The 25,151-nt window shown below is 41.7% G+C and overlaps 1 protein-coding gene across 6 annotated transcripts in view; it reads right to left on the reverse strand.

Annotated features, from left to right (window-relative positions):
• ST18 (ST18 C2H2C-type zinc finger transcription factor) overlaps nucleotides 1–25,151 on the reverse strand; it is an 88,116-nt gene that overhangs the window by 32,268 nt on the left and 30,697 nt on the right. For 3 of the 6 annotated variants that reach the window (XR_013959287.1, XM_080646204.1, XM_080646201.1), the window contains exons 6-11: nucleotides 20,867–21,658; nucleotides 16,139–16,273; nucleotides 14,443–14,533; nucleotides 13,085–13,189; nucleotides 10,347–10,540; nucleotides 7,880–8,094 (exon numbers count right to left, since the gene is read on the reverse strand). Coding sequence is in view for 5 of the 6 variants with exons in the window: in XM_080646204.1 (XP_080502330.1) it covers nucleotides 7,880–8,094; nucleotides 10,347–10,540; nucleotides 13,085–13,189; nucleotides 14,443–14,533; nucleotides 16,139–16,273; nucleotides 20,867–21,658 (1,532 nt within the window). In the remaining variant the exon portion in view is untranslated. The remainder of the gene's footprint in view (nucleotides 1–7,879; nucleotides 8,095–10,346; nucleotides 10,541–13,084; nucleotides 13,190–14,442; nucleotides 14,534–16,138; nucleotides 16,274–20,866; nucleotides 21,659–25,151) is intronic. The other 3 variants (XM_080646205.1, XM_080646203.1, XM_080646202.1) reach the window with 2 other exon arrangements.

The following is a 25,151-nucleotide window of genomic DNA, read 5'->3' on the forward strand; positions in this document are numbered from 1 at the left end:
CACGGTTAACTTTTGAATGACTCCTGTACTCTTTCCTCTAGGCTGGCAAAGCAGGAGGCGGCCTTGAATATGTTAGCAGGATCCCCAGGGGATTGACTTTAACTCCCCATTTACACTGTGCCTGCACCTCCCCCACAGCCTCACCCCACCCCAACAGCTGCCACTCAGGTGTGGGCCACGCAGGGTAGCTGGGCTCACGGCTTGCCCCTGATTTAGACAACGAAGCCGGGCCGGCGTGGCTCAGTGGTTGAGCGCTGATCTATGAACCAGGAGGTCATGGTAGATTCCGGGTCAGGGCACACACCCGGGTTGTGGGCTCTGTCCCCAGTGGGGGGCCTGAAGGAGGCAGCCCATCAATGATTCTCTTTCATCGTTGATGTTTCTATCTCTCTCTCCCTCTCCCTTCCTCTCTGAAATCAATAAAAATATCTTTTAAAATCGCCTCTTCTGTGTGTTTGTTCTACCTGTAAAGTTCCTATTTTCAGGCTCTCAGTCTGTGAGACAGATATGCTTTATTGCATTTGTGGGAGGTAAATACACTTCTAATATGTTTGTATTAAGATGCTTTGGCTATATCTTTCTGTCCTTTTTAGTAAATAGTTTAATCTCCTGTGATAGTTTTAAGCCCTGAATTTGACAGTACAGCTTATCCGGGATAATAACTTAGTAACCACAACATCTTATGCCATCTGTATAACATCAAATACATTTTTATACCAGCATTAATAAACCTTAGTTACAAAAACCCAAGATATTAACCATATCAGTGCCATGTGCTCTCTCCATGATACAACAATGCATTCTGTCATGAGCATATCAAGGCAATTATTGGCTTCATAGCTGCTATGTAACGATAGCAATAAAACAGATCTATAGTAATCAAGTTTAATAACCAACGTAAAGTGCTAAATGCCATAGTTGCTGGCATTTTTTCATTAAAAAAAAAAAAAACTTGGGTTAAGACTGTACAACTAACATTCACATGAAATTCCAGACCTCTGTGACAGATGGCTTAGGAAAAAGGAGCCATGTGACTGGGCTGCAGAATTTTATAGTACAAAACCCACAAATAGTGCAGATTTGAGCTCACTGAAAAATATCAATTATCCCAAGGCAACGCTAATATGTATTTTAGTTTTCACAGGGGGGGAAAAAGTTCCAAATAGTAAATTTTTAAAAAATAGAGTTGTTATGAGTATACATCTTGAGTAATCGTGTGCTGGTTGGGAAAAAAAAAAAATCACTCCTAATGTTTAAAAGAGGCACTTTTCGGCAGCCCAAGCTCCAGCCGGCTGCTCTGAGCACCTGACTTGACTGGGAGAGAGCACGTTTGGGCAACAGGGTACAGATGGGCTTTAAGCGAGCACACAGATGCATTCAACAATCACACACAGTCCCGGGGAAGGGGCCCTTTCTGCCCGTCGATGGCTGGATCACGCGTTTACTGCATGGGTTTTTATTCAGAGCTGTATCAGGGGACATCACTTCTCTCCAGAGTCTGAAACTCCAAATGGCAGGATAAAAGGGGGGAGGAGATAGGGTGGGGGGACTGTAAGAGGAGAAAATAGCCCTTCAGCTGATATGGAGCCCCAACCCCAGACTTCTAATATTCTAATTTCTCAAAGTGCTATTTGGGATCTTTAAGTTTAAATTTTAACTTTTCTTGAGGGTAGGCATAAGTCTATTACTACTCATGTTCTTTCCAATTTGGGAGCCTATCAAACACCATCTTACCCATTTCAGCCACTTTCAAGTTAAAGATGTTACCTGCGATTTATTTATTCATTCATTAAATTGCTGATAAAGCATTTAATATTTTCAAGCTACTATATTTGGGGGAAAATAAAATTGAAAAAATACTTTGTTCCTGCCTCCGAGGAGCTTATTTTATGTGTATAAGAAATCTGTAGTAAAAGGTGGTTTAATAAAATGTTATAAATTATTAAACTGAAAATTGAGATAATTATTCATTGTAATTGTTATCTGCCCTATAAAATAAGAAGTGTCTCAGTTGTACACCAACAGAGAAATGATTACTGAAATTATGCTACATCTATTTAATGACACATTATGCTACCTGTGAAATAATAATTATGAGGACTTTGTAGCAACGTGGAAAAGACATATCACCTACCACCGAAAGCAGGAAACAACTGGCATTTCTACTATGCTTACAAGTAGGAAAAAAGTAAATAGAAACCTGTTTCCAGAAGAACAAAAAAGAAAACTGCACAAAGTATGGCCCTTATATTTAGAGGATGGACTTGTGGCTATTCCCTCCAATACTTTCCAGGCAAATGAAAATAGTGCATTGTTTCAACAATTAAAAATTTTACCATACATTAAAGATGACAATACAGTTGAAGAAGCAAAATCATAATTTTTGCTTTAAATGTTCTGATTATAAAAAGTATTAATATTCAAAATATTGGTAGGATAAGCCATTGTTTTTCATATTTGGCAAAATTTTCTATTAATACAAGGTAGGTCACCCATCACCTTTTCCTTTTTGACTTGGCTAAAAGGGCAGGCAAAATGAAGTGTCCCTCAGCCTAGGGTTCTGCGGGAATTAGCCCCTCCCTCATGTTCATCTCTTGGCCTGTGTTCTTTCATGCTAGCGTCATGGTATTTGGGGAGTATCTTTAAATAATTGAAAGCTATCTGAAATCTTATTCAAAGCAGGCAGATTATTAAAAATAAGGGGAAAAAAGAAATATCTACTTCTTACTAAATAGTAATTGACTATTAAAACTCCTAAACTAAGAGTATAAACCAGTGAAATGTACTCAATATAAATAGAATGATGGAATTCAGAGGAAAAATAGGTGTCTGCCATAGGGTATAAAATTAAAATGAAATTTCCCCCAAGTCTTTGTCTGAAAAAATGTATAAAATTAAAATGGAATTTCCCAAAAATCTTTGTCTGGGACTTGGAATCACAGTGAGTGGAAATGGTTGGTGGGCCAGCAGTCTGAATACCACACAGGACAAGCTCTCTAAAAACATGAGAAGTGGAGCAGGTGTGAGTTCAAATTGCAGCTCCAACATTCATAGCTGTGCCACTAGGAGAAAATTATTTAATATCTCTGTACCACTGCTTCTTCATCTGCAAAATGAGATGATAATATCCGCTTTATGGAATTTCTAGAAAGATTAAAAAGGATTAATGTGGGCAAAGTGCTAGTTTATAGTGCCTGGTACATAACAGGTATTCAGTGAATGACAACTAATCCTATATAATAAAAGGCTAATATGCAAATTGTCCCCTCAACCAGGAGTTTGGGGGTTCAACCAGGAGTTTGACCAGGCCGGCCAGCCAACCACCCGTGGCCCCTCCCCCCCAGCCGGCCCCACCCCTGATCAGCACCTCCAACCCCTCCCCAGCCCCCCCCCACCCCCCCGGCCTGGCCCAATCAGCCTCGATAGGGGCAGGCCGGCCAGACTCCACCCATGCAAGAATTCGTGCACTGGGCCTCTAGTAATAATAATAATTTGGGTTTTTGAATACCAAAGAGACATGTTTCTATGCTACTGTGCACAGAGGTAAAGCACCAGTTATTAAATGTCTATTTTCCCTACACATGTATTAATTGGTTCCTTGGGATCCTTGACCTGAGTCCCTTATAGCATTTTACACACAGTACATGGTGTAAAGTTACTGAAAAGGCCGCTTTCGGATTCTAACCACCCTGGGAGCCACCAGGCTATTTCTGATACCAGGCAGCAAGAATGGCGATGTGATATCGTGTTGTTTCTCGGCCTTGTTCAAGCACAAAACAGACTTTGAACTTTAAACATTTCAAGCAAGTGTCAATTTTTTGTTTTCTTTTAAGGCACACTGTGCATATGCCACTTTGTCTAAACAGGTGGGGGAGACACCAAAACAAACAACAGAACGCTTGGCAAGCAGCAGCGACCGGGATAAAGATAGACTGTGAAGCGTGTTTCTACCTCTGCTGATGAGAGGGGGAGGGAGGAAGAAAAATGGGGAGGGTCTCTGACCCGTGCTGGCACGTGTTATTATGGGGCAGGAGGAAAGCACTCAGCAAACTCCACACTCCCAGGATGCTCACTCCATGCCTGCTGCCCATTTGACTGAATTCTCTGCTAATATCAGTAGCAACAGTCACCAGACCGAAGGGAGAGTGTCTGAGGCTGTGGTCCATGTATGCTTTACAAACTCATATGAATTCCAACTTAAAATAGAGGACATTATATAAATCTTAGAACACATGTAAGTACTAGAATCAAAAGAGGGCTCAGACCTCACACAAAATTACCTCTAATGCTATCCACTAAGTATTGATATTATTGTTTCTCCTGACTTGATTCTTCAAAGAGATACTTAAAACATATACGGGTAATTTTTGGCAGTGTGGATGTATTACATTCATGCCAGGTTGTATTTTAATGAATAATCCCTTTACAAGTTATATTCCGATACAATGGACTTGAGTTTGGGCGGGGGTGTTAGTACTGATATCCTCAGCGCAGTGTTGGGAAGGGGCTGATGAAGACAGTGTCTCAGTGTTGGGTGGAGAGCTGCTCGGGGCTGAGGAACTGCAGAAAGAGAAGGTTTTAGAATATCCATAACGCCCACTCTTCATTGTTTTAGTGTTAAGAACTCAAAGTTCTCCTGCCACTCTGAAAACAGCCTCTGCTTCTATCTTCCATTAGAGTAGGGATTTTGCAAATCAAGAATCCAGATCTCCCACTAAACTTGGAATCAGTTGAGAGCTTGCAAATAGCATGAAAAAAAAATCTATATTCACCTCAACAGGTGAATAGGAAGGCAATGTCAAGGTTACTGTCCTTAGGCTTGATGTTAAGAAGGTTGTGCCTGAGTGACATCATGATCTATAATGTTGTTCTCTCATTGGGCTCCTTAAGTGACTTCAGAGAAGCTGCTTACGTTAAAAAAAAAAAAAAAAAAAAAAAAAAAAGACTGGATGGAGAGAGAAGGAAAATGAGAAATCCGCTCCTGCCCAAGTTCTGATCAAATTCTCTGCAAAGCCACCCATCCACACCCGGACACGAGGATCATGGCCTCTGAAAACCCAGCCCTCTGCCTGGGACAACCACTGTGCCTGCCTTGTCTGTAAGCTTCTGGAAGGCAGGGCCTGTGATGGACTCTAACCGGGGCTTGCGCAGGCCAGCACTTCAACACCTTTGGTCCATATAGTTAAGAGTCCATCTGCCAAACTGTCTCTCTATACATCAAAAATGCTTGGCTACAGAAGTCAAGAGGAAGGGAAAACTTCACATGTCTGCATCCTTGGTTCTGAGTCGGGAACTCAAGAGATCTATGGCTGTTTGCTCTCCGAAATAAACATGCTAACAACCTGCCCTGGAGGAAAAAGCAAACCTAGTGGAAAGAGAAGCAGTCTAGTACTCAATGTGGAGGGGAAGATGGTTAGTCCAACGTTAAGTAAAAGGCACGGAGCAAAGTGCAATGCTGACAACACACACGGTCCACAACGGGCACTGTTTGTCAGAGGCCATTTTTCAGGGTTAATTACTTTGGCTTTCTCTCTCCTTCTCCCTCTCTCTCCTCTCTCTTTCTCCCTCTCTCTCCTTCTCTCTCTTCTCTCTCTCTCTCTCTCTCTCTCTCTCTCTCTCTCTCTCTCTCTCTCTCTCTCGATTTTCTTTTTTGCTACAAAAATTATATTTTGTGGTTTTAGGAACTTATGAGGTTCTCTTCTTTATTCAGAAAATAGGATCCGACGAGGACAGAATTCTACCAATTGCTACAGTTGTGTGCAAATGTGTGCCTGGGAGAAGGATTCCTTACAAAGTGACATTTTTGAGGTGCCATCTTCAGCCTGTTTTAACAACCACTATGTCAAACGAGGTCATTTTCATGGGGGAATGGCTTAGAAAGCTTCCAGAAGAGCAAACTCCTTCTAAAAGTCTATCTATCTATCTATGCACTTCCTGCCTCTTCCATCTTCATCATCACGTCGCTGATTTGGCTTCTGCAGTTAAGACTGGGCTGGCAGCTGGGAGGCTGAGACCAGCAGTTGAGCCCCTGTCCCCCCGGGCAGGTGCATCTGCTCCACAGGGGAGCACTGGCACTCAGCGTGCGCCCAGTAGGAGCAGAAGAACGTACACAGGAAGTCGATCATTTGCATTTTTGAAATAAGCCAATTTAACAGTCACTTTTCTGACCAGAAATGTGTTTTTAAAAGAGAACACATATTGATAAGGGAAAATGCTCTCAGATTTTAGTCATTTTTGATTCATTGTTTGGCTTCATCAATTAATAGAACACAGGAGTGTATTAATTAAGATTAAAGTCAGAATTCTGAGGAACAAAAATAATATCTACATGTGCACATGGAAAGCATTCAACCTAGAATCTTTTACTCAAGTGATTTAGCAGCACTAATCATTATAACATTGGTCCTTTATTTTCATAGAACAGCCTATACAAAGAAATAATAAAGCACTAAGAAGGACAATAGTTTAGTATTTTTCCAACTACCTGCATATTGAAAAAGAAAAAAAATTATTCAGATTTAAAAATAAATTTTAAAATAACTGAAGTTGCATTTTAAAGCACCCTAGGTCATTTATTTAAGTAAATAATTTCTGACTTGGCATCGTTTGAATTTGGATAACTTGGTATTTTCTTTTTTAGAGGATGTATTTTTCTTTGTTTAAGAATCTCATTTGTTTAAAAATTGTTTTTGAGTGATTCTTGGCCACCAACTCTTCCTGGGGTTTACTTGGCTCAGATTTGTCCAGAAGCTAATTCCGATTCTTCTGTCAAATGCTCCATAGCACTGTGTTCCCGCTCTCCTGAAGGCCTGGCAGGCGCAGGTGAGCAGCTGACCACACTGGGGATGGGGCTGCGCTTAATTGGCAAAGAGACCAATATCCTTTGATCGCCTGAATCTTGGGGTTAGCGTTTAACACAAGATTCTTTCACTGAAAGTAGGAGTAAGATCTCTTCTCCAAATAAGCCCACACTCTATTTCAGTTGCCTTCAGTCATCTGGGTAGGAACTGATTTATTTTAACGGAGCTCTTTGTGTAGGTAGGACTTCCTGGCTCCGGCTGAGGCTGATGGCAGGCTCAGTCCTGCCCTCCCTCTGGGGAGGATCACTGTTACTCGCAGCCCATCAACCCCTCCTTCTCAAAAGGCAGGACATGGAGGGCCTCTGTTTCTTGTCATCGAGGTATCATAAACACGCATGTGGACTTCTCGTTGTTGGTTAGAAAGGTGAGGTCATTAGAGAAATATAATTAACTTCTAAGGCTTCAGAAATGTGGCATCTTCATGAACCTCCTAGAATTAGATTTTGGATTTGAATGCCCTAAGTCCTCAAGTCCCCCTGAACTATCTCTTGTGGATTTAATGTGTCCAGGTTTTACTACATGTCCTTTGAGAACACGACAGCACCTTGGGCTAGCTGTCACATGCAATCACAAAGTGCCCTGAGTCAATTTTGCGAAGGTTTTACGAGTCACTGTTGAATCATACAGTTCCTACCATCGCTGATTTGCACACAGCAAAAAGCTTCCCTTGTTCAGACTGATTTTAATGGCAACCCTCTTTTCTTGTGTGCCAAACTCCTCAAACAAAAAAAAAACACACAACGTAACTTTGAAAGCTACACATCTCCCCAGCCAGTCTCTACAGCTCACGTCTCCCCCAACTTGGGGCACCCCCTTCCAGAACAGCCCCTCTTTCATGCCTCCTGGAACCGGCCACGCTCATCCCTGTCCCTGTGCCCCTGACCCTCTTCTTAAGACCGGGAGGGGATGTGCTTTAGGGGTGGGGGCGGCAGGGCAGTGCACGTGGTCAGGAACATGAAAGGCAGTTTATTCTCGCGGTTCAGTCGCCGGCCCCCCTCCAGGCTCTTGGACGGGCCTACCTTGGCATGCAGGCTCTGTGGTTTGCTGGAGAGGATGTCTGCGGCCTCCCTGCAGCGGGTGGAAAGGTTCAGGATGGCAGCAGCTGCTGCTATGTGGGTGTCTTCGCCGCACTGACCGTAGCTGTAAGAGCTGGCACGGCAAGGGCTCTGTGTGTGGGCGCCTGCACTCGGCAGTCCATTAGGAAATTTCCCTGGATTTGAAAAATGCTTCGCTGCTGAAAAGAGATTTGATTAGCAATTGCATGTACGTGGTGCCAGTCATTAAACAGATTTGTTTTAAAGATATAACTTCTTGCATTAAAATACGTGAAGAATAAATTAAAGCATGATCCATTAGGCACTGGGACATTCAAGGAAGGTTATTCCGATTGGTTTTCACAGAAGTTCACAGATCAAATGGTGTGATTGCTGGAGAAAAAAAAAAAGGCCTATTCTCTTAATATTTTTTGTATTTATACACCTTATGGCAAAAACTCCAGAGCTAATGTTATGGGGTTCCAGGTGCACTGGAAGCATTTGGGGCAAAGGTTGTATATTAAAAACCACTCCAGCAAAAACACATCAGGGCCTACAGAGGGCTAAGGCTTGTACATCTGTAAACTGTGTGTGAATGGACAAGTAATTCCAGTAGAGAAAATACACGTATATCCTTTCAATATTTGCTTTCACAATAACAAGTTCCATTTAGATATGGAATTGTGTTTTTGTTTATTTGATACCCAGGTTTGCTTTGTACTTAAACCAGTAGAAGTTGTTCTTCCTCCAACTAGATGCAACTGACTAGATGGCAGAGTCTTTAATGAGCTGGCATTTTGCATATTCTGGTAGCACATGATGAGCAAAGGACAGAGAACATGCGCTCAAGGTGAACAGAAAAGCAACTTAGATATCAAGGCGGAGTTTCTGTCTTATGTTTCTGTTGTGGGACCAAGGCGTTGCTGAGAGATGGAATTGTACATACTTCCCTTCACTGGGTGTTTGAAAACATCACTCAAGATTACAGGAGGCACACCCAGGATTTAATGGGGGGTTATATAAAAGCATTTAGTTATTCATTTTGCTGTCCATATTGTTTATTTTAAATGTTTTATCATTATTTTTATAAAACAAAATTTGAAAATTTACCAAACGTTCTCCCTACATAAAAATATGAAAATATCACTGGATATTTCACATTTCTAAACCAATATTGATATTATATGAGTATACAGATAGCTCTTAGTAACCAGCTTTACCAGAATTAAACAGATATGCACATGTGTGTGTTTTGCATATTTTTAATGAAACTATTCATAAAATTGCATAGATAGATACAAAACATACTCTGCGTGTGTGTGCGCCCGTGTGTGTGTGTGTGTGATATTTTTTCCTTAATCTAACAGGTTTTCAGTGGTTACTTATGGTGTCTGGTACCTATTTTTGGTAAGAATAGGCAAAGCATATTTTGGAGTATAATCTCCTCCTCATTGATAGAGACTCATTCCAAGCCTGGTTTTATCCACTGTTGGGTCTTATGCAGTGTCCTAGTTCCTAGAAAGAGGAGGTCACTGTCACAGAATGAGCAAAGATTCTGTGTTCCGGGAGCACTCAGTCTTGGTGAAGAGGTGTGAGATCAAAGGGTTTCGTAGACTTGTGGAATGTTGTATATAATTCATGGTCTATGGAGGACTCAAAGTGGAAAATTAGTTTGCTTCTTCCCTAAATTGCTATAATGAAAAAATCATTCCTGGCTTTAGTGCCAATGTCACTTTCTCTCCTTTTCATTAAAATATTCAAAGACTCTAAACAACTTGAAAAATAATGTTAGGAAAACAGTCAAGTTTTATATGTTAGAGCATCTTTGAGTTATGAACACATCTTCCATGTGGATGTGCTAGCATTAGAGTATTAGCACATTTTAAATGTTTCTATATAAATTCTTCAATTTGTGAGTAAATATCTCCATAGCCACACACATTGTTCCCCCAGTAAACTGTGTTTCTTCTTAGACTTTTCACTTTTTTTCCTACTTTCAGTCTGAACACTTTTGCTAATTAAGTAATGTTTTAAGTGGTATTTCAATATTTTACCTATTAAATTTTCAAAATTTCACTCTCAGTCAAATTTACTCTCTTATAATAGCTATTACCATTTTCAAAATAATAATCCCAATCTCAGCCAAATGTGAATTAAATATTTCTTTAGAAAATTGTATTCAGACTCGATAATAGTACCACCTTTATAGCATAATTCATTCATTCATTAACCACCATATTCAGTGTAACTTCATATAAAATCAGCAACACTCATCAACTTATCGTTGTTTCTGTTATTTCGATGTACAATATATTTTCTCTCCTCCCAGCAGTGAGTAGCATATTTAAGTACACCCCCCCAAGCGCGCACACACACACACACACACACACACACACACACACACACACACCATACACATATTTTGGAGTAAGCATTAGAATTCAAAGCTTACATTCAGGAAACGGTGGAGGTTTTTGTCCGTGACCTGTTTGTATTAGAGGGCGTTTACCAAAAACCTGTGCATCGAAGCTGGCATAATCAAATGGTATTTTTCCCAATTTCTCTTGTTCTTTTGACACCGTGGCTCTGGGGGAGGTGATGGCTTGTGATCGGAAATTGAATTCTATTTGCTTCACCAAGCTTGTCCTGAAGGGTTTGAAAGAAATATGGTAAAACTGTTGGTGAACACATCAGCCTCAGAATTAAAGCAGATCAGAGGCGGCATGCCTGCGGGTGGGCACCCTTAGCGACACTGCACTGTGGGAAAGTCCTGTGTTCCCAGCTCTGCACCCGAAGTAAGAGAGAGGGAGGCGCTTTGGGCCCTGGGTGGCTAAGGTGAGGCTTCATTCTGTGTGTCCGAGTCTCCCATCGGTAACAGAAAGATGTACAATCTCCCATCATCTTATGCAGATGCCACAAGTACTTGATGGAGCAAGTACTTGATGGATGTTAGTACGTGGAGCTCCTTAGAGAAAAGTGCCATAGAACTATTAGCAGGGCACTGACAATGTGTGCACATTCTGCGTGCGAGGCCTGTTCATCAGATTAGCAGTGAAGAGTCATGATCGTAACTTAGAACTCGTGAGGAAAAGCCGCTCTATTCTGTTCGGGAGAAGCGGTGCTGGCCTCTCGGCCGTGCTCAGCAGGAGCCTAGCACCGACAGGGGCGGCAAAGGCACCAGCAAACTGATGGCTGAGTGGTGGGTTTCTTCTCAGGCTTCTCACCTTCCTTGCTAATGGCAGTCTGAATGCTTTTGCTAATTTACCAATAGTTTAAATAGCATTTCAACATTTTAGCTATTAAATCGCCATCGTTTCCATGTGAATCTATATTACCGTGTTATCACAGCTATCACAGTTTTCAACAAAGTTATCCCAATCTAAGCTAAATGTGAATTAACTATTCCTTTAGAATTACTGTATTTGGATTAAACAAGGGCATCATATTTATGTAGTACCAATTCCAGCCAATGAAAACACAAATATCGTTGTGCTATGGTCTAATGGTAAAAGAATTTAAACAAATAAACCTTTTAGAATATATATATATACACATATATGTATATATATAGATATGTATATAGTTAGATATAGATAGATACATAGATATATAGATATAGATAGATATACAAGGTGTCCCAAAAACATGTATACACTTTAACAGTTGGTAACTCACTTAATTTTCACTCTTTTTCAGGTTTAACTGATTTGAAATAATAGGTGAAGCCAGACTAAGCTTTGAACAAAGAAAATTTATCCACTAGACTTTTTATGGGGATACATAAAAGATAAAGTTTACAGTTCAAAACTGGCAACAGGTGACAAATTGAGGGTGCACCAATCCCAAAGGAAATGATTCTTGATGCTTGCGATTCTAGTGCTTTGCATTATCAGCAGTGCCTGGACCAGAACAGAAATCAGTTTGAAAACAGGTGTTGACCAAAAAAAATTGTTCATTTCTGTAGATTCTTTTAAATTTTGAAAATGAACTGTATGTTAATAAACACTGACCTTATTATCATTCAAAGTGTGTATACATTTCTGGGGGATACCTATGTATATTTATACATGTGTGTCTCCTACCAAAACATGCCTGACTCATCAGAATGTCAAAGTTTTGATGATATTTCCTGGATTTGTAAAAAACTTTTTTGCTGAAATATAAAAATATTTGAGTGATGAATTAATCTTGCTATTGTGTATATAACTTCGTTTATACCCCTAATGGTGCATGTGTTCCAGTCTAAAACAATATTTATTTTTTAAGAAATTAGCAAATTAAAACTTAATGTTATTTCTATATTTAATAAATAACCTACTTAGGGAGAAACTAGAGGATACAGTAATACTAACTAAGAAGCTTGTTATAAAATATTATATTGCTAGTTATTCAGTAATCCATGTACTTCATTTGACATACATTCTTCACTCATGGGATTTGAATGCCTATTTTGAATCTTTTAATTAAATCTATAGGATCACATATTAATAGAAGCCAAATCTCAAAAAAAAATATTCCTACTATCTATTTTGCATTTCAGTGTCTCAGTAACAATGAAGATCTGATCATCTGTTTTCATCCTGAAATCACTTTTCTTAGATATATAATTTTTGTATTACTAAATGTATAACATCACATTAAATGGCATCATATATAGTTTACTACTTAGGTATAAATATTATCTTCTAAACTACCAGAGATTGTGGTGCACCTAGGACCAATTAGATATATTTTATTAATAGTTATCAACTTAATTAAATCTTTGTTTTAAAAAAGCTAAATGTACATGTGGAAGAGAAGGATGAATATATAGTATCACATAGTTTGAGTGATATGAGTGATTTATGGTGGCATTTTCGCTGAGGAGAAAGGTCAACTCAAATATTAGGAAGACCATAGCTGACCAGTGGGATGGGTTGCCTTTAGTGATGCAAATTTTTTATTAATATATGTTATCATATACTTTAGTTCTTTTAGATTCATCCACATTATGTTACCTTTGCCTAGATTAATTTCAAGTGAAACTTCTGGAGGGTCTAGAAGTTCATTTAAGTGACAGTATGATCAACTGGACCAGCCCCTCCAGCGGATATTGGGCCATAGTGTGAACTAGCACACGAGAGGTGACAGACCCGTTGTGTAGGAGCATGACATGAATACAGGACCAGGCGTGTCATGGGAGGATCATACCTGTGAACCTGGTCAGAACACTGCCCAGTTTGGGAAGAATCAAACTGACTTTTGTCCTGGGACATTGCCAATTTTTCAGCCGCAGCGATTGGACAACCTGAAAGACTGTCAAAAATAAAAAGGTGAGGATTTTAGTTAAAAAAAAAAAAGATAACATAATTTGCTTTGGCATGTACCTCACATCATACCTGGCACACACTAAACATTGTCACATTAATAGCTCACTAACCACAGTAAAGGGTTTTAAAAACTAAAGTGTCAACATATATCCCTCAACCACATCTCAGAGGTGGTAGATAAACAAACTCATATTAAAAATCAAAATATTACCTAAGGAAGAAATAACTAAATTATCCTGAAACTTCTATATTTTAAGTGGAAAGTGCTCACTCCAATTGCAATGTATCCAACTATAGATGTTAGCATGATAACTCCATCATTTATCTTCGGATCTTTAGGGAAATGTTAGCGACTTCATTGGATGTCTTAGTTTAAATAGAATATGAAGGTGTCTGGCAACATGCTTATGAATCAAATAGTATCTCCAGACCACATAGTCTAAAACTTTTTAAACAGGGGGCCAGTTCACTGTCCCTCAGACCATTGGAGGGCCAGACTATAGTTTAAAAAAAAAAACTATGAACAAATTCCTATGCGCACTGCGGGCCCGGGACAAGTCGGCTGCTAAGCAGGACAGGCAGTGGCACCCGGCGGGCCGGATAAATGTCCTTGGCGGGCCGCATGTGGCCCGCGGGCCATAGTTTGAGGACGCCTGGTCTATACATAATACAAAATACACATAAAACTATGAGCATTTTCACCAAAAATATTTACATATACACGATACATTTGTATATAAATGCAAATATGTGTTTTAAGGTAGGTGAGATCTCAATGAGATGAACCTCCATGAAATGTAATAATATTTAGCTTCATCCTAACGTATAGTCAAAACCACAGTATATTGAAGCCCTTTGGGTACCTGTTTAATGCTTTTAGAATGGGGTTCAAGGTAACTTCTAAGCAATTCTTTTCAATATCAAAACAGCTATGGGTTCACAGCAAAAGGAAACATGTTCTACTTGTATGACTACATGAATGTGTAATCCTGGTCTTCAAATTGAACATTGGTGTTAGCATCATTGACTGCTAAATGAACATTTCTAGGGAAGTAAATAATGAGGTCATTTTTTTCAGTCTGCACAAATTGAGAATACTTCTTATCTACTCCAAGTGGTCAGGTATCTGATACTGACGCAGTGATTTGGGTAACACATGGCTAATTTCTTACTTTCCTGGTGGAAAGTGCCTCTCACTCTTTTCTGTGATGTAAAAGGTTAGCAACGCATCACAATTACCTCCTGTGGGTGTTCCGGTTGCTGTTCACATGCCCTCTTCCTGTGCATCCCGGGGTGGGGCACTTGAGCACATTTTCATGCATGGCAAGAACTAAGCACAAGATGTCACATAAAAGGAAAAAATAACATCCCATAAGCACATAACACAGGAACAAGAGGACTGCTCAAGTCTGCATTCAAATGAATTTAGTTACATCACCCGTTCCGCTCCCTCCCCTTGGGTATTGGGGTTGAAGTAAATGAGCACTCAAGGACCTCAACAATTAAATTCCGCAAGCTGGCCCAAGTTTGAGGTCTTCTAAACTTCACATTATGGTTAACGCTAGGCTTAAATGAGACGACTCTGCTTATATTTAACGTAAACTGAAAACTTATATTCTTCCTTTTATATTTATATGCTTTTCCTTGGAGTGAATGGAAAACATTGTTTATCAAATAGTTGTTCTTTCTATCTTTTCCCCACAGTGTGAGGTTCTGAAGATGGTCTTTTTTATTTCCTAAGAGACATTATTTTGATTCTTTGTCCATCACCCCCCACGCCTCACCCTCACTGCCATTCAATTATTGGTGAAAGAGCATGGTTGAGGCCATCAGTGTGAGGAATGCTAATTCAGTGGGGCAGTGGTGAGCTGATGAGTTTCAGTGATTTGCAAAAAAAAAACACAAACAAAAAAAAAAAACACCTTTTGAGAAAGGTGATGTTGAAGCATTCCCATCACTGTGGTTGTTTCGAAAAGCAGAGGATGTAACACAGAGACACTTGAAAACTTAGGAGGCAGTCCCTTCCTTTTCCTTTACTTTCCTAGTTCACAGTGGGCATGTGGGTGGGGAGACCAGCTCAGGTTTGCTCTTGCCCAGGGCCCTCAGCTGCTGTAGGATGTCCTGGGACCACATCCCAGACAGTCCGTGACCCTAAGTGCAGAGGCGGTCCAGAGGGCATTGGTGAAGTGATGCACTGCCCACATTTCAATGATGCACTGCGGCTCACGCTCCTCATGGGCATAAGGAAAGCACGCATCCAGGTAAGAAAGAACTGTGCAGTCACACAGTGTATCGGCCATGCCTTTCACTCTTTGTACTTGGATGCTTTGATACCTGGGGCCTTGCTAACCATGGGGAGACTGCCCCTCCCAGGGCTACCTAATCCCTAGAGACAGTAAACACTTCTCAATGGCAAACCAGTCACTTCTGAGCCCTCACGCCCCTGCCTCTTTCATCGGGTTCTGGCATTACAGGATCCTCTCACCTGCCCCAACCTCCCAGGGCCAGAGCCCACTGAAAGGAGTCAAACTAGCCAGTCCTAAACCTGCTCACTCTGTTCCTTCCCAGGAAACCACAATAAAGGCTGTTGCCCACACCCTCCCCCCAACACCACCACTCTGTCCTCTGACTGGCCCTGGGACTTCCCAGGGTGGTCCTGCCTGTGAGGCCTGCCCCCTCCTCTTGGGAACTATGAGTAACAAGTTATCTTCTCAATACCAGTCATTGCATGACCTATTGGCCTGGCTGTTCCCACGTTTTCTATCTCTACACTGTATTTTAAACACCAGGCCACATGAAAACTATCTTGATGAAGTGTTTAAAAACCTTATATTTCAATTCCTAATTCCAAATTAGAGGAGAAAGAGGATCACACGGTGATGCTGTGGGACGTACAACAAGGCACCTACTTTTTTTAGGGCTAAGCAGTACTCACTTTCGAGGGGAACCCGCACTTTGTGGGGGCACCCGGAAAGGCTGCGGTGGTGGGGGTAGAGCCCGGTCACATGGCCCGTGCCATCGCACCCGGGGATGGGGCACTTCGTCTCCCTCTTCTCAGGCCTTGGTGAATCTGCCGGGAAATAAAATGGAAAGATTCATCTGGTTATTCTTCTTTCCCTTCCCTTTCAATAGAATGGCCTTGCACGGTGACATTCTCACTTCCCTCAGTTTTATCATCATAAACATTCCTCTCACATTGCCTTGAGTGAGGCCCTCAACTAAGACCTGTAGACACATAAAAAAGGTTTTCAATCTCCTTGGTTTCCTAAGCAAAGGCTGACCCAGGGCAAAGGAGTGTTAAAACACAAGATGGCTTTAAGTTGTCATGCCAAAGATTGTAGTTAGAGCCTCTTTGTGAAAAAGCAAGTCCACACCACAGGATACACAGGCTCCTGAAAAGAAAAAGAAAAGAAGTGAGGAAGAAGAAAGACTTTATTTAAACCAAAACCCATCTCCTAATTAAAGGCGTCTGGAAAAAGCCGGGTTCAAAATGACAAAACAAAGAAGCCACCATATCTGGAAAAGACATCTCTGGCCTTGTCACTCAGAAAGCGGGCGGCCCCAGGCTTCAGGGCCCAGTGGCCCCGCGGCTGCTCCTAGACACGTGTGGAACCTGCTTCTGCAAGAGTTAGGACAAGGATGCCAGCAGGCCACCTGGTGCGTGCCCGGTGCTGCAGAGGCCCCAGGTTCCAAAACACCAGCGGCTTGCCGTTCGGGATCTGCAGGCAGTGGCTACAGCAAAGGAGCTGCTGGTTTTACTCGGAACGCAAAAGCTAAAAACAGAGGCCTAGGAAGAAGGTCTGGCAAAGCAACAACCTTACGGGAGACTTAGAGAGAACGGAAGTACAAAGAGTGGAGGCTGCCCTGCAGAGCCTGGGGGTGCTGCCAAGAGCAGAGGTGGGGGTGCGGATCCCAGGCACAGCCAGGCAGGGACCAGGGACACCTTGGTTAAGGGAAGGGCTGAAGACAAGCCCTGGGTGTTAATCTTCTGGCACACACATGGCTGAGGCTTAGCTAAAGGCTTAGCTAAATATATAAAATGAATGAGAACTAACAGGACCTCTAAGGAGGTTAGAACCAACAGAGAGGCCTTCTATAGAATTTTCATATTCATGGTTGAGATGGCAGATGACCTTCAAACACGAATGCATTCTTATAGCCCAAACAGCTCCCCTCACTAGTGCATGGAATGAAAGATAATAATGAAAATAAATAAGCTGCCGGCGATGGGATGGGGGTGCGGGGCTGTGGGGGGCAGAGTCCTGCCTGGCGGATGCGGAGGGCACATACGCTGCCGCTCCAAGCATGTCCCGGGGAGGAGGGCAGAGTCGCGGGATGTGACAGCCGTGTCCAGGGCAGAAGACAGTGAGAGCAGTGCCTCTGTGATAGCATGCCACCCCAGTTGCTGGAGTACAGGCGGTCCTGGGCAGATGGGCACAGCAGGTTGTATGTCATGCAATTATTTGGGGGGCATGGTTTCAGCAAAGGGGGAGGAGCCAAGGATCCTTCAAGTTGTCACTCAGGGGCTGGGGGTAGGGGAGCCCAAAGAAAGCTCCACGTTAAGTGAGAAATGAACAGAGGAAAGACAGGGATGCCTTGGGGCACAGGCATTTTGCTTAAAGAGAGACAGGGTTTAAATGCCATCATGTGGAGAATATACACTTTTCTGTGTGAGACAAAAGGGTCCTATTAAGAGCTTTGCCGTGTTCTATGATTTTTATGGCGATGGATTTTATTAAATCCAAAATGTTGCCCATTTTCAGTCCGAGTTGGGCATGTACTCTCCAGTAGACCGCTCGTCAAATTCCTTGAAGTTTGCTGATAGCGAAACTCGGAGGGTTGACAGCACAGGAGAGTGAATTAGAGAAAAGGAGAAACAATGGGTCATTCGGTGCCTTTCCTCTCTTGGATCTCACCCAGGTGAGGCCACATTTCTAAACCACACTGAAAGGTTTGGCGTCGAGTGTGCCTCCTCTTTGCCACACTCTCCGTGTACAGGAAGCCAGAGAGGGTGTGGGAGATAAGGCAGGCTGGCTCCTGACCAGGTGCGGTCCCCTGACATCCATCGCGCACCTTTGTCTGCAAGCTCTTTTCTGTGGGTGAAACGAGATGCTAATGAAATGCTCTATAGGGCAGAACCCGTGTGTGCGGGCTGAGAAGCCAGAGCTCCTGTGATCTCAGGCCTGGCGCCTCTATTTTTGGTGTGAAATGCTGCATAATGACCTTATCCCCTGGTGACTTTACATCCTGGTTTGTCTGGGACTGTCCTAATTCACACCTGATATACCTGTGCAGTTGTTCATATCACTCCCCTTCACTCTACGAGGCTGAATCATGCATTATACGATGACTCTACTTGTATTTCGACTTAAAGTTTCATTGGATGCTTAGTGGCAACAGGGTAGTCAAACTTTATTTTAGAATTGCTGACTCATCTGAAGTCTTGGGTAAAATGATATTTTAAAATTCTACTGTTCTCCCCTTAACAGCTGTCACATGCCCACAGTCTATAGAAAATGAGGATGATATTTGGAGAAGCGTAGCTATCATTTGGGAAAAGTGTTGACTTAGAAGCATGAAATTTACACCAGAGAAAAAAAAAACCTCTAACTCTGCTGGCTCCCAAATCTGAAAAAGAGGAACAGGAAAGTTAATACTTAATTTGGACTCTGTAGGCATTCTCTGGACCAAACCTACAATTTCCCTGAATTCCACTTCTTTTTCCCTCTCTGTTATATGCTAATCTGGTCTGGATCTCCCTTGCATAGGCTTTTTACACCCCAAGGCAGGACAACGCTCCACGCAACAAGATATACTATTGGCTCATGCAGCAGCATTCATAATTCAGTAAATCTCCAACATGACCCAAGTCTGCAAGCACAGATTCCAATGCCTTGTTAATTTTTGAAAACAAAAAAAAAAATGGTTTTAAAAGATTTACTAAATTGACCCAAGGATCATCAAGTATTTTAAGCTGTAGCACAAATAATTAAAATTTCTCCAAATGCTGGATTTCATTGGCTGGAAGATTTCATCAATTGTAAGATGAAACATAATTTATGTGCTAGTAAGAAAGAAAAAAACTATTAAAATTAAATTATGGCACATTCTTTGATTTCAGAGATATTGAACTGGGAAACTATCTTAGGATGAATGAAATGTAATGTAATAGACATCATGAGTTGGGGGAATTGGAAGTAAATTTCTTTTTTTCTGGCTTGTAGTTTATTAAAAAACAAAAATCAAACAAACAAAAAAAACAAACACACAGATAAATCCAACAGTTGTATATTAGTGGAGTACACAGAGCTAAATACAGTGTCCTGTCCCAAACCACACACACGTCATTAATATTCTGTCCCATCCCAATCCTGGCAGTATGTTTGCATAGCATTATCTTGTTCCTCACTACGTTGTGACATCATCTTATTGCTTTCTCAGCTCTGAGCTGCAAGGCAATGCCTAACAAGATTGCAGGTGAGTACTAAAATGAACTTAAAATGACAAAACATATCATTCATTTATGCAAAAATAGCAACCAAACATCTAAATCTTCTAATAAGCACAAGCTTGGGGCCACCACCTTGATTTGCACTGATTCCATGGTTACCAGCCTTCAGGGTGTCCAAGAATCACTTGACAAACTTGCTTAAAAAATGTCAAGTTCTGGAGCAGTGAGTCTCATGAGATCCTGGAAATACCCATCTTACACAAGCTTTCCAGGCACTTACACACCACCATTTGGGAAACTCCGCTTAACTGTAAAAATCATCATCAGGCCCACCCTGTGCGAGGCTGTGGGTGGAGTGGGGGAGGGGACTATCTTTATGGGAGAGAAAACACAATTTCCCTAAAGTCTGAGGAACAATTTTAAGCTTATTTACTCTCTCATTCAAGGTTGGCCCGGATTTTTGTGGACCCTGAGTTAGAAAGCTTGTAAAAAGCATAGGCTTATAAAAACATTAACAGCCTGTTTTATCCTAAGAAGGATCAGATAGATCATCCTGCTTGACTTACAAGTAGTTTAACATTATTTTATTATTATTATTAATTTCAGAGGAAGGGAGAAGGAGAGAGAGAGATAGAAACATCAATGATGAGAGAGAATCATTAATCGGCTGCTTCCTGCACATCCCCCACTGGGGATGGAGCCCGCAACCTGGGCATATGCCCTGACCAGGAATCGAACCGTGACCTCATGGTTCATAGGTTGACCCTCAACCACTAAGCCACAGTGGCCGGGCTATTTTGAAGCTTAAAGACAGTCAGATGATCCCAGAAAGAGGGTGGGAAAGAAATAATAAATTTCTGGAATTGACTTGATTAATACGATGATTTAAAATCCAATAAGTACTAATGTACTTCTAATGTGCAATAAAGTCCTTTTTTAAAAGTACGTAGTACTTTAAAAGAAATAGAGGCAATGATCCTTTTGTCGTGTGTCAGAACACTACACAACTGACCAAGCTTGACCTGAGAACAATTTAGAGAGTAAGGAAACAAACATAAATTGTCTATTTTACAATATAAAATATAAACTAGTTTTCAAATTGTGGTAAGTTGTCAAAACAGCTATCTGGAAGAAGTAATCAAGTCTTAACTAATTCTCTTTCCAACCCTAACGCAATTTTATTTCTAAAGTAAATGCAAAAACACGTCTTACGTTTATTGTTAAAGATTTGTCTTCCACCCACGTCAGTCACTTTGGTTTGTCTCCTTTCCCCTGCGAGGTGCTCCAGCAGGAACCTGTCCAGCTCTTTGCAGGTGTTGTGGAAAACGCAGCCTCGCTCGGCCTGCAGGGCAATGGCCTGCTCCAGCAAACTTAGGTTCCCCTTCGCTTTCTCCAGGTCCACCGACTCCTCCGTCATCACTGCCAGGCACTGGTGGTCCTCTTCCTCGACCCCGGGGAAGGAGGCCTGCGCTTTGCCACCCAATGCCTCTGCGTGCGCGTTCTGCGGGTCTCTCCTTTCCAGGTCGGAATCACACCTATTTTCACAAGAGAGAAATCTGTCACCTTCAGTTTTTATTTCGGTAACGTCCAATATGTCTTTCCTGTTATCCACTAACATGTACTTTGGAACTCCATGTGGTTTGGTTTCTTCTGAGAAGTTGGAGCCACTGTCCCAACCGTTCTCTGTACTTTCCGAGTTGCTTTCATTGTCGTCGGAGGGGCAGAATCTCAGCTGGGAGTCGCTGATTTTGTCTTTTCCATCATCGGAATGAGTCATAAAGCACTCATCTACGTCGTCACTCTCTGCTTTGAGGGACTGGATGCCACTGTCATTTAAGTTTTCATTTGCGGTCTGAACAGATGCACTTTTTTCAAACGTCCCCAAGTGCATTAAAGATTTGACCACGAGCTCTTGGTAGCAACCATATCTGTCTTCTTTCCCATGAGAATTTTCTTGTGCTGTTGAATGAACATTCTCATCCACAGGTTTTGTCATGATTTCTTCTATGGAAAAAAACAAAACACCACACACCAATATTTGAAAGACAAGAACAAAAATAGTTTATGGAAATTATTCTAAGAAAATTATTTAAATTTGTTTAATAATTAAAAATTATTTAAGAAATATTTTCAAAAATACTTCAAATATACATAATATATACATAAACATGTATATATAATATGTGAAATGTAGGCTCTATTAATTTTTAAAGCATTAGGGAGAAAATATATATCTTCTTAAAACAAAACTTAGTAGACCTTCATATTCTGAGAATTAACTTTAAAGAAATGAGCTATAAGAATTTTCAGTATATTAAGAACTAAGAACTTCTAGGGTACTGAAGTCCATACATAATAGTAACCGAATGCTGAATATGAAATTATTGTTACTTTACCTCTCATATTTGCAAATCTTAGCCACCTAAAAGGAAATCAAATACATATAATGCTATGCATTATAAAGGAAATAGTTATCAGATTTCTCCGTTAGCATGGCAATATATCTTCAAAGCTTATTTGGTTTCAGTTTTCTGCCTTCATAGTTTTTCAAACATACTTTCCGATTTTATGGGACTTTCGCTAAAATAAGAAATTCACCTACATGATGATAACGAAACAAGTTCTGAAAGCTTTCTAGGTTTCCTGACCACTTTCATAATTGTCACCCAAAAGTTCCACGTGGAAGGAAATACAAGCAAGTGGGGAAATCAGCATGCTCCAATAACATCTCACCTAGTCACACTGTCTCTGGTCTGGTGCTTCGTGCATTCATGTGAAAAGGAAATGAGACTAGAGATGGGGATGTTTGGAGGATGTGGAATGTTAACTGGTTGTTCTTGGTGCAGGACCAGCTGGAGTCTTGACAGTCACGGAGCCCATGACTGAGAACAGACCGCAGTGCTGGTCTGCCTAGGACAGTCCACCGGTCCCTCTTGTCCCAGGGCAACTGTTAGCGTCACCCCCTTTCCTTCTCAGCAATGGCCCGTGGGACTGTGTGTGTGTGTGTGTGTGTGTGTGTGTGTGTGTGTGTGTGTGTGTGGTGTGTCCCAGTGCAAACACACCAATGAAGGGTCCAGATTATGTGGTGACCTAACCCTTGCCCAGCTCAAGCTATACTCCAGCGAGCACAGCACCCAGCACATATCAGGCTGTGAAATGACCAGACAATCCAGCAATGCTTCCTTTAGTGCCGTGGTCGGCAAACGGCAGCTCGCGAGCCACATGCGGCTCTTTGGCCCCTTGAGTGTGGCTCTTCCACAAAATACCAAGGCCTGGGCGAGTCTATTTTGAAGAGGTGGCGTTAGAAGAAGTTTAAGTTTAAAAAATGTGGCTCTCCAAAGAAATTTCAATCGCTGGACTGTTGATATTTGGCTCTGTTGACTAATGAGTTTGCCGACCACTGCGTGAATACTCTGACAAAAAAGAGGAGGAGGAGGGAGGGGAGGAGGAGGGGCAGGAGGGGAATGGGGCACAGGCAACACACAATAATCAGCTACCTTAACGACTGCTAAAGACACCGAGCGAAGTGCATTCTGTGTTAATGGGCATCTTTGGAGGGAAGGAAAGCACAGCCGTCCGGTGTGAGGGCTGTGGGCGAGGGTGTCTGAGCAGAAACAATGAGCCTTTTTTTGTCTCATTTAATTTTTTTTTATAAACATTGTCTCTGACAAGGACACTCAAAAATACATCTCCATCATCTTCCTTTCTGGTAATTATCTCCCTAAATCAACACTGGACTGCCAGGATCAAGTAAATATTGCCATAGTAACTAAAAGCATTTTTGGATGAAGGGAAGAATTTAGTCACAACACTAGCCCCTTTAAATAATGCTGATTATAGGGTGCAGTCCTTTGTTGGGATCTATTCAACATAAACTGAAAAATTTAACATTTTACTTCCTAGGAAAGAGGCTGGATAAACAAGCACATAATGTTTGATAGGATGGTCTATCCTCTCCTGAATTCCTATCAGAGGAACTCCAGGTTTAAATAATATATTAAACATAGTCTAAAATGCAAATGAAGTTTTTCTCCATATCACAGTTGGTGATTAAGAGAAAGTGTAAAGGGTTATGATAATTTTAAAGTATTATGAACTACAGAAAACAAATAAAAAGCATTTTCAGTGAATATGCTCAATTCATTGAACTATTCTCTCACTCCACTTAACTACCCACATGTGTACAATAATGATTTATAGACATTATACCTAATTATGCATATTTGGGCTGTGGTAGAGTGCTAACAAAAGCTCTAGAAAGCAACAATTACCTCTGTTGCTTAGCTACATAGTTTAAAATATTCCTATTAAGTGCAGATCACCAGAGAGGCGGGAGTGACAAAAATGCACATGTGCACGACAATGCACTTCACTGTGCTGCTGCCAACCGCTAGCATTTTGGGTCATTTCCAGTTTACATAATTGCTTGGTTCAACTGTTTGTTATATGCTAAGAGAAAATATTAATTAATTATTCCTCAGAAAGAGAGGAGTCCTGCCGACAGCCATGCCTGTGCGCGTGGCACACACAGGTTTCCAGGGATGGCCTGAAAACCTGCAATCCAACTTTCCGCAAATCCCTCTCTCCCTGGCTTTCACTGTCATTATAAGGGGGGGGGGGGGGGGGTTTAGTGCGCCTTTGAACCTGACAGATCTGTGACGAGACCCTTGTTTCTCCTAGCTTTGTCACGGGCTGCCTGCTTCTTCATGCTAGTGTGTTTCTATTTCCCAGGGTGGCCTAGGGTCTTATTTTGTGCTCTTGCCACTGAAATAACGAGAAGATTTCTGCCTTTAATGTCAGAGGAACCTAGGTTTGATGATGGGCCCGGCGTGTATCTCTGTTCCAACTCTGACAGGTTTCTAACCTTTCTGATCCTGGCGTCCTCACTCACACAGTGAGGCACCTGTAAGCATCACGGAGGAGCGTGTGGAAAGCAGGCGACACCCCACAGGTGTCAGTAAGGATGGCTCTCTTCCCCTTCACTGGATACTATTTTAGGTGATATATAGGCAGAGGCTACATGGGGCCCTCCACGTAAGTGAGGTGGAGCTTGCTTACCACATGCGGGGTACCGGGTGTAGTTTTGCCATTAAATGGATGCAAGCTCATTATCTGAACTTCGGGGAGCACTTCCCCCGCTCTTCAGCACCTGAACTGCCCCCTGAAGTCACAACGAGGCGCACACCTGGCCAGGTAAAAACCTTGGCGTACCAGCAGCAAAGGAGACGAGAGATGAGAAGCCCTTACACTGGGCCTGGGGACCAACTTAGCTCTCCTTCCGTCTGAGGGTGGGGATAACTTGCTCAAAGGACTGAAGAAAACTTTAAGAGTTTTGCTCTTTTGACCAGAGATAGGAGCATCTGTGACCTGTCATTTCTGGAAATGTTGATCTAATGTTGCAGAAACTGTGCGCAGTCTGCTTTCTGAAGGTGGTCAGAGCTTGGGGAGAATTAGATGCGGAAGCATGGCTAGCAGGTTATTTTGCTTATTCTTCAAT

The sequence above is a fragment of the Plecotus auritus genome (genome assembly GCF_963455305.1).
Source record: "Plecotus auritus genome assembly, chromosome: 11".
Classification (NCBI taxonomy): domain Eukaryota; kingdom Metazoa; phylum Chordata; class Mammalia; order Chiroptera; family Vespertilionidae; genus Plecotus; species Plecotus auritus.